The 14,276-nt window shown below is 39.8% G+C and overlaps 1 protein-coding gene across 1 annotated transcript in view; it reads right to left on the reverse strand.

Annotated features, from left to right (window-relative positions):
• JAK1 (Janus kinase 1) overlaps positions 1 to 14,276 on the reverse strand; it is a 459,211-nt gene that overhangs the window by 196,051 nt on the left and 248,884 nt on the right. The window contains exon 11 of the mRNA XM_053693677.1: positions 7,282 to 7,431. Within this exon, the coding sequence (XP_053549652.1) occupies positions 7,282 to 7,431 (150 nt within the window). The remainder of the gene's footprint in view (positions 1 to 7,281; positions 7,432 to 14,276) is intronic.

Consider the following 14,276-nt stretch of genomic DNA (forward strand, 5'->3'; position numbering starts at 1 on the left):
TATCCGAAACCATTTTCGGAAGAAAACCAAACTTAGTACGAAGAACCGCCTTATCCGCATGAAAGATAAGATAAGGCGAATCACACTGCAAAGCTGAGAGTTCCGAAACTAGCATAAGAGATAGCAATAAGAAACAAAACTTTCCAAGATAACAACTTAATATCTATAGAATGCAATGGCTCAAACGGAGCCTGCTGCAAAACTTTAAGAACAAGGTTAAGGCTCCAAGAAGGAGCAACAGACTTAAACACAGGCCTGATTCTTTCCAGGGCCTGACAAAAAGATTGAACATCTGGCACATCCACCAGACGTTTGTGCAACAAAATAGATAATGCAGAAATCTGACCCTTCAGAGTACTTACTGACAAACCCTTCTCCAGACCTATTCCTGGAGAACAGACAGAATGCTAGGAATCCTGACCCTACTCCAAGAGTAGCCCTTGGATTCACACCAATAAAGGTGTATACGCCATACCTTATGGTAAATCTTTCTAGTAACAGGCTTACGAGCCTGAATCATGGTCTCAATGAACTCAGAAAACCCACACTTAGACAGAACTAAACATTCAAACTACAAGCAGTCAGCTTCAGACAAACAAGATTTGGGTGAAGAAATGGACCCAGAGTTAGAAAGTCCTTCCTTAGCGGCAACCTCCAAGGCGGGAGAGATGACATCTCCACTAGGTCTGCATACCAGATCCTGCAGGGCCACGTAGGGGCTATTAGAATTACCAATGCTCTCTCCTGTTTGATACAAGCAATGACTCGTGGAAAGAGAGCAAGGGGAGGAAACAGCATATATCAGAGTGGCCTGCGGACCTTGAACCGTACCTTGGAAGCTTGGCGTCCTGCAGAGACACCATCAGATCCAACTCCGGTACCCCCCATTTGAGGGTTAACCTGTAGAACACCTCTGGGTGGAGCACCCACTCCCCAAGGTAAAAAGTCTGTCTGCTCAGGAAGTCCATTTCCCAGTTGTCCACTCCTAGAATGTTGACATCAGATAGACAGCAATAGTGAGCTTCCGCCCACTGAACAATTCGAGCCACCTCCATCATGGCTAAGGAACACTGAGTTCCTCCCTGGTGTTTGATGTAAGCTATTGAGGTGAAATTGTCTTACAGGAACCTGATAAACCGGGCTAAGGACAACTGAGACCAAGCCATAAGAGCATTGTAAATTGCTCCAAGATGTTTATGGGGAGAGCAGACTGCTCCCCAGCCCAGCTCGCTCGCGTCCTCGGTCACAATCACCCAGGTAGGGAAAACATGCCCTGAGACAGATGCTCCTGAGAAAACCACCACGGAAGAGAGTCTCTTGTTGACTGTTCTAGATCTATCCTGTGAGACAGATCCGAATGGTCCCCTTTCCATTGTCTGAGCATGCATAATGCATAACTGCAGAGCTCTCAAATGGAATCGAGCAAAGGGAAAAATGTCCATGGAAGCGACCATCAGACCAATTACCTCCATACATCGAGCCACTGATGGCCGAACAGTAGACTGCAGAGAGAGGCAAGAGGAAAGGATCTTGAATTTTCTAACATCAGTCAGAAACATTTTCATAGATAGGGAATCTATTATGGTCCCTAAGAAAACTACCCTTGTAGCTGGAACAAGGGAACTTTTTTCCAGATTGACTTTCCATCCATGAAAGCGTAGAAAAAACCCCCCAAGATCTCTGTATGAAAGTTTGATTGTAGAAAGATGGCGCCTGAACCAATATGTCGTCCATGAAGGGCGCCACTGCAATTCCCCGAAACCAGATCACTGCGAAGAGTGGGAAAATTCTGGGAGCCGTGGCAAGGCCAAAGGGAAGAGCCAGAAACTAAAAGTGTCTGCCCAGAAATGCAAATCTCAGGAACTTGAAAATACGCATCCATCAGGTCTATGGTCGCCTCCTGGACCAAAGGGAGAATGGAACGAATGGTTTCCATTTTGAAGGACGGCACCCTGAGAAAACTTGTTGAGACACTTTAGGTCTAGAATAGAACGAAAAGTTCCCTCCTTTTTAGGAACCACGGACAGGTTAGAATAGACTCAAACCAAAAAAGATAAATGGCAACTGGCTTTAAAACTGTAATTTTCCTCTTTATTTCTTCCAATTTAAAAACATGGCATTAAAAGTTCATAATAACATGGCACAGACAATAGACACGTCTAACATGTTTCGGCCCTGACTGGCCTTATTCATAGACACTCCTTGTCAGTCTCAGCTGTGTGGTTTTATTCCACTCTCTCATATTTGATTGGTAGTCTGTGCTATGCCTCCTTTCTAATATTAACCCTTGATGATATAGTTACTCACTACATGTACTCATACTCAATATTTGACTACATATTAAAAAGATGTAGCACCTTTTTGTTAATGTGTATACACTTAAAAGAGATTAAAGTAGTTTCAATATCACTTCATAGCTAGTAATTTAGTTACCTCCATGCACTTTATTCATCTAAACAATTTTAGCATTTATTTACAATTTCTAGTAAATTTTATTTTATTTTTGTGCTAAATTTATAGCAAAGGTACCTTTGCTATAAATTTAGCACAAAAATAAAATAAAATTTACTAGAAATTGTAAATAAATGCTAAAATTGTTTAGATGAATAAAGTGCATGGAGGTAACTAAATTACTAGCTATGAAGTGATATTGAAACTACTTTAATCTCTTTTAAGTGTATACACATTAACAAAAAGGTGTTACATCTTTTTAATATGTAGTCAAATATCGAGTATGAGTACATGTAGTGATTAACTATATCATCAAGGGTTAATATTAGAAAGGAGGCATAGCACAGACTACCAATCAAATAAGAGAGAGTGGAATAAAACCACACAGCTGAGACTGACAAGGAGTGTCTATGAATAAGGCCAGTCAGGGCCGAAACATGTTAGACGTGTCTATTGTCTGTGCCATGTTATTATGAACTTTTAATGCCATGTTTTTAAATTGGAAGAAATAAAGAGGAAAATTACAGTTTTAAAGCCAGTTGCCATTTATCTTTTTTGGTTTGAGTCACATATACGGCATTGGAGAGTGCCGTTTTGGCCTGGCCATTTAGAACTATTTCTATTATTCCCCATGGATGAAGGAGAATCCCACAACAATCTGCTGAGGAACCGCCAGGACCGGTGACACCCAACCTGTAAAGCAACATACCCCGTTTTCAGTGAGGCGAGTGAATAGAACTTCAGCTATCCGATACCAGAGGCAAATGATAGTCACGTGATCGGAGGGTAGTGTGACGTCAGACGCCGAGACTGGTGAGAGGAGTCGGAGTAGAGCGGCAGCATTCGGTTGGAAGTTGTACCACCCGAGCAGGTGAGCTGCTTGAAGGTTCTGATAAATTTGCCAACATTATCTGGAGCAAGAGGGGACACTAAATTGGAGAGGTCACTCACAGGGGACAAGTGAGGATCGGAGGGTGTCACCGAAGAGCGGTAAGACTTCTTTTCAATACTTCTTAAGCCTCTATCTTTTGCTATTTCTTGGTTGGCAGGTTAGAATAGACGCCTAGGCCCTGTTCACTTACAGGAACTTGAACCAACACTCCCAAGGAGGATAAAACCCAAACACAATTCAAAAGTGCCTCTCTTTTATCTGGACTGCAGATAAACATGAGAGGTGGAACCTGCTTCTGGGAGGAAAAGCCTTGAATTCTATTTAGTAACTCTGAGATAATAATCCATGTCCATGCTTGAAAAAAAAAAAAGAAAAAAAAAAAAAACCCACAAAGAATTTAAGCCCCCCCCACTTGGTCCAATCCCGTATCGGGGGCAAACCCTTCATGCTGATTTAGACTCAGCTGCGGGTTTCTACTCCGACACCCCTTGTCTTGTGGTAGAAAAGACCCTTTACCACCTGTGATATCAGAAAGATTTCTGCCAGACCCTATCAAACAAGGTCTTACCCCTGTAAGGAAGCGCCAGAAGCTTGGACTTAGAGGAAAAATCCACTTGACCAAGAATTTTGTCACCACGCCCTTAAAGGGACACTGAAACCAATTTTTTCTTTTTCGTGAATCAGATAGAGCATGCAATTTTAAGCAACTTTCTAATTTACTCCTATTGTCAAACCTTCTTCATTCTCTTGGTATTTTTATTTCAAAAGCAAGAATGTAAGTTTAGATGCCGGCCCATTTTTGGTGAACAACCTGGGTTGTTCTTGCTGATTGGTGGATAAATTCACCCACCACTAAAAAAGTGCTGTAAAGCGTTTTGAACAAAAAATGGCTGGCTCCTTAGCTTAGATGCTTTCTTTTTTAAATAAAAATAGCAAGAGAACGAAGAAAAATTGATCATAGGAGTAAATTAGAAACTTGCTTAAAATTGCATGATCTATCTGAATCACAAAAGAAAAAAGATTGGGTTCAGTGCCCCTTTAAGAATTGGCTATCTTAAGAGCCTTAATTCTGTCCTGGATCTCCTCTAAAGGAGTCTCTACCAAAATGGAATAAGACAAGGAGTCACACCAAAAGGATGCTGCACTCGACACAGTGGCAATACAAACTACAACACATAAGCCACCAGATTAGTCCGTTGATCCTTAAAAGAGCAGCTATCCTCTATAGGGATCGTAGTTCCAAAATGTACAAGCCTATAAGGATCGTTTCCAATCCACACTCCGAAACTTGTGACCCTAACATTCACTCACCAGAATGAATAACTGGTTCACAGATTTCAAACTTAAGGGACCAAAGTGCCGCTGCTGCAAGCCCTCTAAAATTCAAAGAGGGATTGTAAAACACACCACACATGATACATGGATTGAGTATGATACTTGTAAATAAAATAAAAAAATGAATGCCATCATTAATTATCCGTATGAAAAGATCTGCCTGAGCCACAATAGAGGGTTATCCCCTTAAATCTCCATATCATTATGCATTAAGTGCCTGCCCACTGCCAATAAAAGATCCTCCATTAATAATCTTTTAGTCCCAGATAAAGTGCAGAAAGTCTCTAAACCCTTTCAGTGCCCGTCTTCCAGCCCCAGAAGACAAAAAGGCACTTACCTGCAGTCTGGTCGTCCGGCAGGATGACAGCTTACACAGTGTGAGAGGACGCCACTCTTCACAGGGACCTGTAGAAAAAGAAAGAACAGAGTAAACCTACTCTGGCTTTCTATACCATGGGCAGCAAATATGTTAGTAAAACACAGCAAGGCCCACCTCACAAGTTCCTAACTGCTTTAAAGCCACCACTACCCTACTGAAGAGATTAACATGGATTACGGCTAGACCTAAAAATCTTTCTTGAAGCGAAGGAAATTCTATTTTCTTCAGACATCGAAACTTCACCTCCTCCATGCACCAAGGCAAAGAGAATGACTGGAGTTTGTGGGAAGGGGAGTGATACTTAACAGCTTGGCTGTGGTGCACTTTGCCTCCTCCTGCTGGCCAGGAATGATATTCCCAACAGTAATTGATGACGTTGTGGACTCACCATATCTTAGGAAAGAAATAAGTTATTTCAAATGACAAAATAAAGGGGCTATTTCTCAACAATTTGATACACTCCAACGGGTAAAACAGATCATTGGGAACACATTAAAGTGGAGAACAACATAAACTACAAAGTCCCTTTAACAAGAATCCTACTGAATTGTGCGCCACAACATTTTTGCTGCTATTGGTTGTGATGTTCTTGAGCAGAACCTTTTTATTTTCATTTAATACCAGAATTAAATGGTTCACATAAGGGGCAAGGTGTTTACGTGTTAAACATTTTGAATACATAAGGAGACCTGAAATCATGGGCATCCAAAAAAGGGGGGCATTTGCCCTTCCCTGGATTTTCCTCCCCACCTGGAGTACAAACTGCAGGAAATAAAACGACAATTGAATGTCATATTTGTTTCTTTTAGTACCCCTGAATGATGCTTTGTTTATAGGAAGCAGCACAGTATTCTGGGAGTTATATGGCATTCTGGAATTTATAGTTTACTATTTCACTCAGTATTGTGATTCTGCAAGTCTGGACTCTAATTCCCAGAATGCATTGTACAGTGGTGGATAGTGAGTTTCCTGGAAGGCAGTACATTTTGCATGAGGTCACGCCACTCCTCCATGCTGTGTGTGTATATTTGTCTCAGACACTGGGGATTGGAAGGTAGCTGGGAGTATTGTCTGACCCTTGACACAGGTTTATATATTTATTTGTATGGTCAGATCCTCTGCACAAGTGGTAGTCAGGGGAAGGGGTACAATGTACCAGTGATCTTAAACTGCATCATGACTCACACTATACAGTTATATTTCCCCTCCAGCCACCTTTCTAACAACAGCAAAGAATAAGGTATCTCATCAACAGCAAACTGCTCTGAGTTAACAATTTCTGTGCAGAGCCCTCCTACTCACATACTGGAATCATTTGTTTTGCCAATAGCACAAATAGAGAAATGTCAATTTTACATATCTTTGGTATTGTTCTGTTAGCAGCTTTAGGCTTTATATGTTACCCTTATGTTGGCTCTTTTGTGTTTAATTTTAATTTTGTGTTTCATTTTTTATAACTGTATAATGCAACAAATCAAATAGGCAAAACACTAAATAAATAAATAAATAAGTATAACTATATGCTATTTTCATTCATAAGGTCTGAATAAAGACATTCATTTTATGACACCAAAAAAAAAATAATAAAAAAAAATATATATATATAAATGTGTATTAATGTTTAATAAATAGTAACTCCATAATGTTCTAGTCTAGTGCACTGGTAATCTTTTACCTGGGATCATTTTCAAGCACTGATTTATTATTATTATTATTATCAGGTATTTATAAAGCGCCAACAGATTACGCAGCGCTATACAAGTAATAATAAAACATTACAGGGATGCATTACAAACACAAACAAACAAGTACAGTAGGGGTACATTACAGTTGTAGGTGCAATAATTGAGTTATACAAAAGGAGAGGAATGCCCTGAGCACAATCAGTAGTAGTTCACTTTAAATACAAGGAAGGCTCCCAAGTTTACAATCTAAAGGAGAGGGAATGGACACAAAAGGTAAGGGAGAAAAGAAATATGTTTAGTATATGAGTGAGTGAAGTGTGTGGTGAGTAAAGGAGGGTTGGAAAAGTGTAACAGAATATGGTAAAGTGTCAGTACAGAGGCTGTGTCTCTATCCTGGTTCATTAGTGACAGCTGCACCTAATTGCTGTTTATATATTAAGGTAAAAACCAGGGTGGAAGGTGGAGCGGTGTGTTAGTGCATGCAGAAAGGCTGTGTGATACATATAAAAACCTGTAACTACCAATAAATGACTACTTACCAATGAAATGTCTCTGTGACTTGGGTCTAAAGCTTTAAGTATGACTTTTATTTCCTTCTCATTCAAACAGCTGTCATTGTCACTATCGTCTCTGTAGTTCAGTTTGCCAGCATAGATCTGTGTTCTTGTTCCTCTTCCCAAGTGCTCCAGCTATAAAATGTACATATTTCAGCTGAGTTGTCCTTTACTTCTTATACAAGACTTTATATTATTTTTATGTATCATTTTACTAGATAAAATATCATCCAAATATCCACAATGAATGACAAACAAAACAGGAGGAAGGGGCTGTGTGGAATTTAGCTTTTAAAAACTATCCACTAAAAAGACCTGGCTATGTTATACTATAGCAACAGTAATAACAAGGTGTTTGCTGCCCCTTTAAAGATACAGAAAACACCTTGATATTTTTTGTAATGCACAATACATTTTCCTTATTTATTTTCATGTAATTTAGCTCTGAAAATTGAGCAATTTCTCATTCTCAGAACTTGAAATGCACCTGCTGACTTCTCAAGGCCAACCCTGCTACATACATGTCACTAATTGGCTTTAAAGGGACATTCCAGCTAAACTGGAATCTGCATGAATGTATTTCAGTTTTGAACAGAAGCATTTCTGTAATATACATGCATTAACAAAAATGCTTCTAATAAAAGCTTTCGCTGTTTTAAAAGTGTATTTAAGTATGCGCCGTGCACCTGTATTTCAAACAGCACTTGCTCAGAGATCCCAAGGTGCTTGTACCATCTGGTAATGACTCAATTTGTTCATTGCTGACCTGTTACAAGCCCCACTGGTGTTCTGAGCAACTGCAGTATTTAAAAGGACAGTCTACTCTAGATTTTTTATTGTTTAAAAAGATAGATAACACTTTATTACCCCTTCCCCAATTTCGCAAAACCAATACGGTTATATTAAGATACTTTTTACCTCTGTGACAGCCTTGTATATGCAGACTGCCCCCATATTTCAGTTCTTTTGACAGAAATGCATTTTAGCCAATCAGTGCTGACTCATAAATAACTCCACAGGAGTGAGTACAATATTATCCATATAGCACACATGAACTACAGCTGTCTAACTGTGAAAAACTATCAAAATGCACTGAGATAAGAGGCGGCCTTCAAAGGCTTAGAAATTATTATATGAGCCTACCTAGGTTTAGCTTTCAACAAAGAATACCAAGTGAACAAAGCAAATTTGATGATAAAGGTAAATTAGAAAGTTGTTTAAAAATGCGTGGCCTTTCTGAATTATTAAAGTTTAACTTTAACAAGACTGTCCCTTTAAAATACCAGCAAACTGAAAATATCACAATATGTGTCACATGCACGTGCAGAGCAAAATGTTAACAGTATTATTATTATTTATTTATAAAGCGCCAACAGATTCCGCAGCGCTTCCATGTGTACAAGGATAAAAGTACAACGAAGAAGCAATACAATAAGACAACATTTTACAGACAAATACAGGGGATTGAGGGCCCTATTCCCGTGGGAACTTACAATCTAGATGGGTAGGAGGATGGGAAACAGGAGGTGAGGACTGCAAAGGTGAGAATGATGTTAGTGAGGAGATAGATGAGGGCAACTGTTAGGTAAGTGAAATTAATTCGTTACTGAGTCGGGATGATTAGCTTCCCTGAACAGAAAGGTCTTTAGGGAACGTTTAAAGGAAGAGAGGTTAGGGGCAAGTCTGAGAGCACGAGGAAGTGCGTTCCAGAGGGTTGGTGCCGCACGAGAGAAGTCCTGTAGTCTAGCATGAGAGGAGGTGATGGTAGAGGACGCAAGGAGCAGGTCATTGTTGGATCTTAGGGGGCGGGCAGGAGTATATTTGCTGATGAGTGAGGACAGGTAGGGTGGGGCAGCATTGGTGAGGGCTTTGTAGGTCAGGGTGAGAATTTTGAATTTAATTCTGCTGTGAATGGGGAGCCAGTGAAGGGACTCACAGAGAGGTGCAGCAGAAAAAAGAGCGTTGAGAGAGGTGGATTAGCCTGGCAGATGCATTTAGGATGGATAGAAGGGGAGAGAGGCGGGAGAGAGGGAGGCCAGATAGTAAGTTATTACAGTAGTCAAGTCGGGAAATTACCAGGGAGTGGATTAGCGGTTTAGTAGTTTCAGCACTTAGAAACGGACGAATTTTGGAGATATTCCGTAGGTGGTTGCGGCAGGATGAAGAGAGCAATTTGATGTGGGGAATGAAGGACAGATTTGAGTCAAGTGTGAATACGAGGCAGCGGACTTGGGGTGATGGGGCGATAGTGGTGCCGCCAACAGTGATGGAAAAATTAGAAACTGGAGTAGAGTTAGAGGGGGGGGGGGAATTAGAAGCAGTTCGGTCTTGGACATGTTTATTTTTAGGTGGTGAGAGGCCATCCAGGAGGAAATGCCAGAAAACAGTCGCTGATATGAGAATTGACAGGAGTGCAGGGGTGGAAAGGTAGATCTGGGTATCATCAGCATAGAGGTAGTAGTTGAAGCCATGGCTGTTGATAAGTTTACCCAGTGAAGAAGTGTAAATAGAGAAGAGTAGAGTAGAGAGGACCCAGGACAGAGCCTTGGGGTACTCCAACAGACAGAGGCAATAGAGAGGAGGAGTCACCAGCAAAAGAGACTGAGAAGGATCTGTTAGAGAGATAAGAGTGAATCCAGGAGAGGGCAGTGTCACCGAGCCCAAGAGAGCTGAGAGTCCGTAGGAGAAGGGGATGGTCAACAGTGTCAAAGGCAGCAGAGAGGTCAAGTAAGATGAGTATGGAGTAGTAGCCTTTGTTTTTAGCAGAAAGGAGATCGTTAGTAACCTTGGTGAGGGCAGTCTCAGTTGAGTGTTGGGGACGGAAACCTCATTGCAGGGGGGGTCGAGCAATGAGTTGGAGGACAGGAAGATCGAAAACTAGCGGGACCAGTGATATGGGGCGGTAGTTTGCAGGAGAGTTAGGGTCAAGGGAGGGTTTTTTGAGGATGGGGTGACCTTTGCATGTTTGAAGGAGACAGGGAATGAGCCGGTAGAAAGGGATAAGTTGAATATGTGAGTAAGAGTCGGAGTGATTGTAGGAGACAGAGAAGGTATTAGATGTGAAGGAATGGGGTCAAGTGAGCAGGTAGTGAGGTGTGAGGAAGACAGTAGGGAAGTCACTTCACTCTCAGTGGTTGGAAGGAGGGTGCAGAGAGTGGCAGAGGAGGTGACTGGGAGCGAACAGTAAAACAGTGAATGTTTACTAGAAGCATTTTTGACAATCATATATAGTGCAAATATGATTCTTTTCAAAGATGTAATTCATCTTAGTGTATTTAAATTTTGACCGGAATGTCCCTTTTTTTCTGTTTACTAACTTTATGACCGTAACTAGCGCTCTTGTCTGCAGACTAAAGCCCAGATTGGCTCCTGAAAATAAGGTATATGGTGGGTGAAGCTTGGCTATTGAAAAATAATTGCTGTAAAAAAAGATGTCAATTTGTTTTAAAAATCTTTTGCCTTGGCTGATATGTTATTCTATAGCAAAACAACAGACAAGTCTTGTAACTACAAGGTGTTTACCATCCCTTTAATTATCTAGTATTTCGAATGTGGTCAAGAAATCATAATTAGTACATATAGCTCTGCTGGAGTGTTCTTTGCCTCCTCCTGGTGGCCAGGAGTTGAATTCCCACTAATAATTAGAATGGATTCGTGGACTCTCCATGCCACTGGAAAGAAATTAGTACATGTTAAAGGGACATGAAACAGATATTTCCTTTCATGATTCAGATAGAGAATACAATTTCAAACAACTTTGCAGTTTACTTCTGTTATAAAAATTGCTTTATTTTCTTGGTTTCCTTTGCTGAAGAATCAGCAATGCATTACTGGTAATGCTTCAGGAAACACACCTTAAGGAAATAGAACTTCCTAAATTAAGATGTAAATGGGTAAGGGAATTAGCAGCGGCACCTGCAGTTAAAAGGAGATCAGGGGTAGTGATTCTCTTTCATAAAAATTTGGATTATAAAATTATCAATTCTCAAGCTGATCCAGAGGGAAGATACATTATCCTGCAAGTACAACTTAATGTTTTAACTTCACCCTTTGTAATGTTTATGGTCCGAACACTTTTTCTCCAGTTTTTTGGGATAGTATTAGACAAAAATTATTTCCGTTTATTGGGGGAATCTAATACTAGAGGGGGGGGGGGGGGTTAATATGTCCATTTGTCCTGAATTGGATAGACTTTCATCAAAATATGCCAGGGAATATCATAAAATTGCAAAATATTTTAAAAAATTCTGTCATTAATTAAGTTTAGTAGATATATGGAGATTAAAAAATCCCGACCTTCGAAGCTTTACGTGTGAATCGAAAGTCCACAAGACTTTTTCCAGAATAGATATTTTATTCATTTCTAAACCATTGGCCACTTGTAGAACATTAGCTAGTATTAACGATATTGTGATATCGGATCATGCGACAATTTCAGTCACTTTGTTGACAGCAGCCTCTCCTAAGAACCAAACTTCTCCCTTCTTTTTCCCTCGCTTCTTAGCAAATAATCCTAGATTTATTAATTGGTTAAAACAAAAGTGGAAGGATTATACTATATTTAATATTACCCAATTTAATAAAATTGAGACTTTTTGGGAAGCCGCAAAGGCGGTATTGAGGGGGGAAATTAGATCCCATCTCTATAGTTGGAGAAAAAAAGCTTTGGCCTTTGAATTGCAGTTAGCTGCCCAAGTTAGAAATGCTTTTAGAAGTTATTATACTCATAGATCTCCTGGTAATTGGGATAAATATTGTAAGGTCAGAAGGGAAAGGGATATTTTCTTAAGGCAAAGATCTCATGAAGAGGAACAGAAAATTAATCATCAGTTTAGAGGAATTTATGGTAATTCAGACAAATATTTGGCCAAATTAGTAAAAATTAGAAAGAATAACAATCTTATACTATCTATTAAAGACGAAAATATGAGTTATACTAATCCTGATGATATTAATAAAGTGTTTTTTTTAATGTTTTTCAGCAATTATACGCAGAATCAGAGGTAGATTTGGATAATTTTACAAATTTTTAGACTAAAATTAAAATGCCCAGGATTTCTGAAGAGGAACTTCAAGCTCTGAATCAACCTATTGCTGAGGAAGAGATTTTAGAAGCTATCCAATCAGCTAGTGTTAATAAGGCCCCGGGACCGGACGGCCTACCAATAGAATTCTATAAAATATTGTCTGAAGAAATAAAAACTTCCTTAGTTAGCTTATTTAATTTTTATTTTTATTCTGGAAATGAAATGTCAAGTTATTTCTCTGCAGCACGTATTTCCCTAATATTAAAAAAAGCTTACAGACCTTTTTCAGTTCTCAACGCAGACTATAAGATATTGACTTCTATTATATCTTCAAGATTAGCGGTACTCCTGGATAAAATTATTCACCCTGACCAGACAGGATTCATGAAAAATAGGAATTCACTTAGAAATATTTGACAAGTTACCTTATTGTTAGATTATGTTTGGAATTTATCCATATCTTTATCCCCCAAGATTCATTTGAAGAGAGGGACCCGTCAGGGATGTCCCCTCTTTCTCTTGTAAAGGTGTATCCAGTCCACAGGTTCATCCATTACTTGTTGGATATTCTCCTTCCCAACAGGAAGTTGCAAGAGGACACCCACAAAAGAGCTGTCTATATAGCTCCTCCCCTAACTGCCACCCCCAGTCATTCTCTTGCAACTCTCGACAAGAAAGGAAGTATCAAGAGATATGTGGTGACTTAGTGTAGTTTTTACCTTCAATCAAGAGTTTGTTATTTTTAAACGGTACCGGCGTTGTACTGTTTTACTCTCAGGCAGAAATTGGAAGAAGAATCTGCCTGGAGGTTGATGATCTTAGCGGTTTGTAACTAAGGTCCATTGCTATTCTCACACATAACTGAAGAGTATGGAAAGAAAACTTCAGTTGGGGGGACGGTTTGCAGATCACCTGCTTTGAGGTATGTTCAGTATATTTTTTTCTAGAGAGATGATAAGGTCTAGAAAATGCTGACAGTGCCTGGTATATTTGAGGTAAGCCTGATACAGTGATTTAACAACGACTGGGATCATGCTTACAAGATAAGGGTAATGTATTACTTAGTGTAAAAACGTTTGCATAACTTACAGGAAAAAAAAAACAAAAAAAAAGGTTTTTTTCTCTGAGGGTGATAAATCTTTATTCGGGGCCTAGTTTTCCACATGGCTTGTTAGATTACTCCTAGGAGTACTTTTTTAAGGCCCTCTGACATTGAGTGCATGGTGGGAGGGGCCTATTTTCGCACACTGTATGCGCAGTTGATATTCAGACTGAGACATCCAGCTTCCCTAAATGAGTCCTCTGGCATCTAGGACCACTATAGAGGGTTTTTTCCTGCAAAAATAGTGTTTAAGAGCAGGTAGGAGCCACAGCAGAGCTGTGGCAGTGTGTTTGACTGTTTTTTAATGGTTTTTCCATTTTTCTAATCCGGTTTGGGGCCTAAGGGGTTAATCATCCATTTGCAAGTGGGTGCAATGCTGCTTTAGTCTCTTATACACACTGCAAAAATTCCGTAGAGTTTACTACTTTTTAACACTGTTTTGCAGTTTATGTGGTAGTTTTTTTCTCTTAAAGGCACAGTACCGTTTTTGTTAATTGCTTTTTCACATTTATTAAAGTGTTTTCCAAGCTTGCTGGTCTCATTACTAGTCTGTTAAACATGTCTGACATAGAGGAAACTCCTTGTTCATTATGTTTAGAAGCCATTGTGGAACCCCCTCTTAGAATGTGTGCCAAATGCACTGACCTTTCTATAAGTTATAAAGACCATATTATGGGTTTTAAAGATTTATCACCAGAGGTTTCTCAGACTGACAAAAGGGAGGTTAAACCACCTAGCTCTCCCAATGTGTCAGAACCTATATCTCCCGCGCAAGTGACACCAAGTACATCTGGCGCGTCCAATGCGTTTACCTTACAAGACATGGCGGCAGTTATGAATCATACCCTCAC

This window comes from Bombina bombina, chromosome 10, assembly GCF_027579735.1.
Source record: "Bombina bombina isolate aBomBom1 chromosome 10, aBomBom1.pri, whole genome shotgun sequence".
Lineage (NCBI taxonomy): Eukaryota > Metazoa > Chordata > Amphibia > Anura > Bombinatoridae > Bombina > Bombina bombina.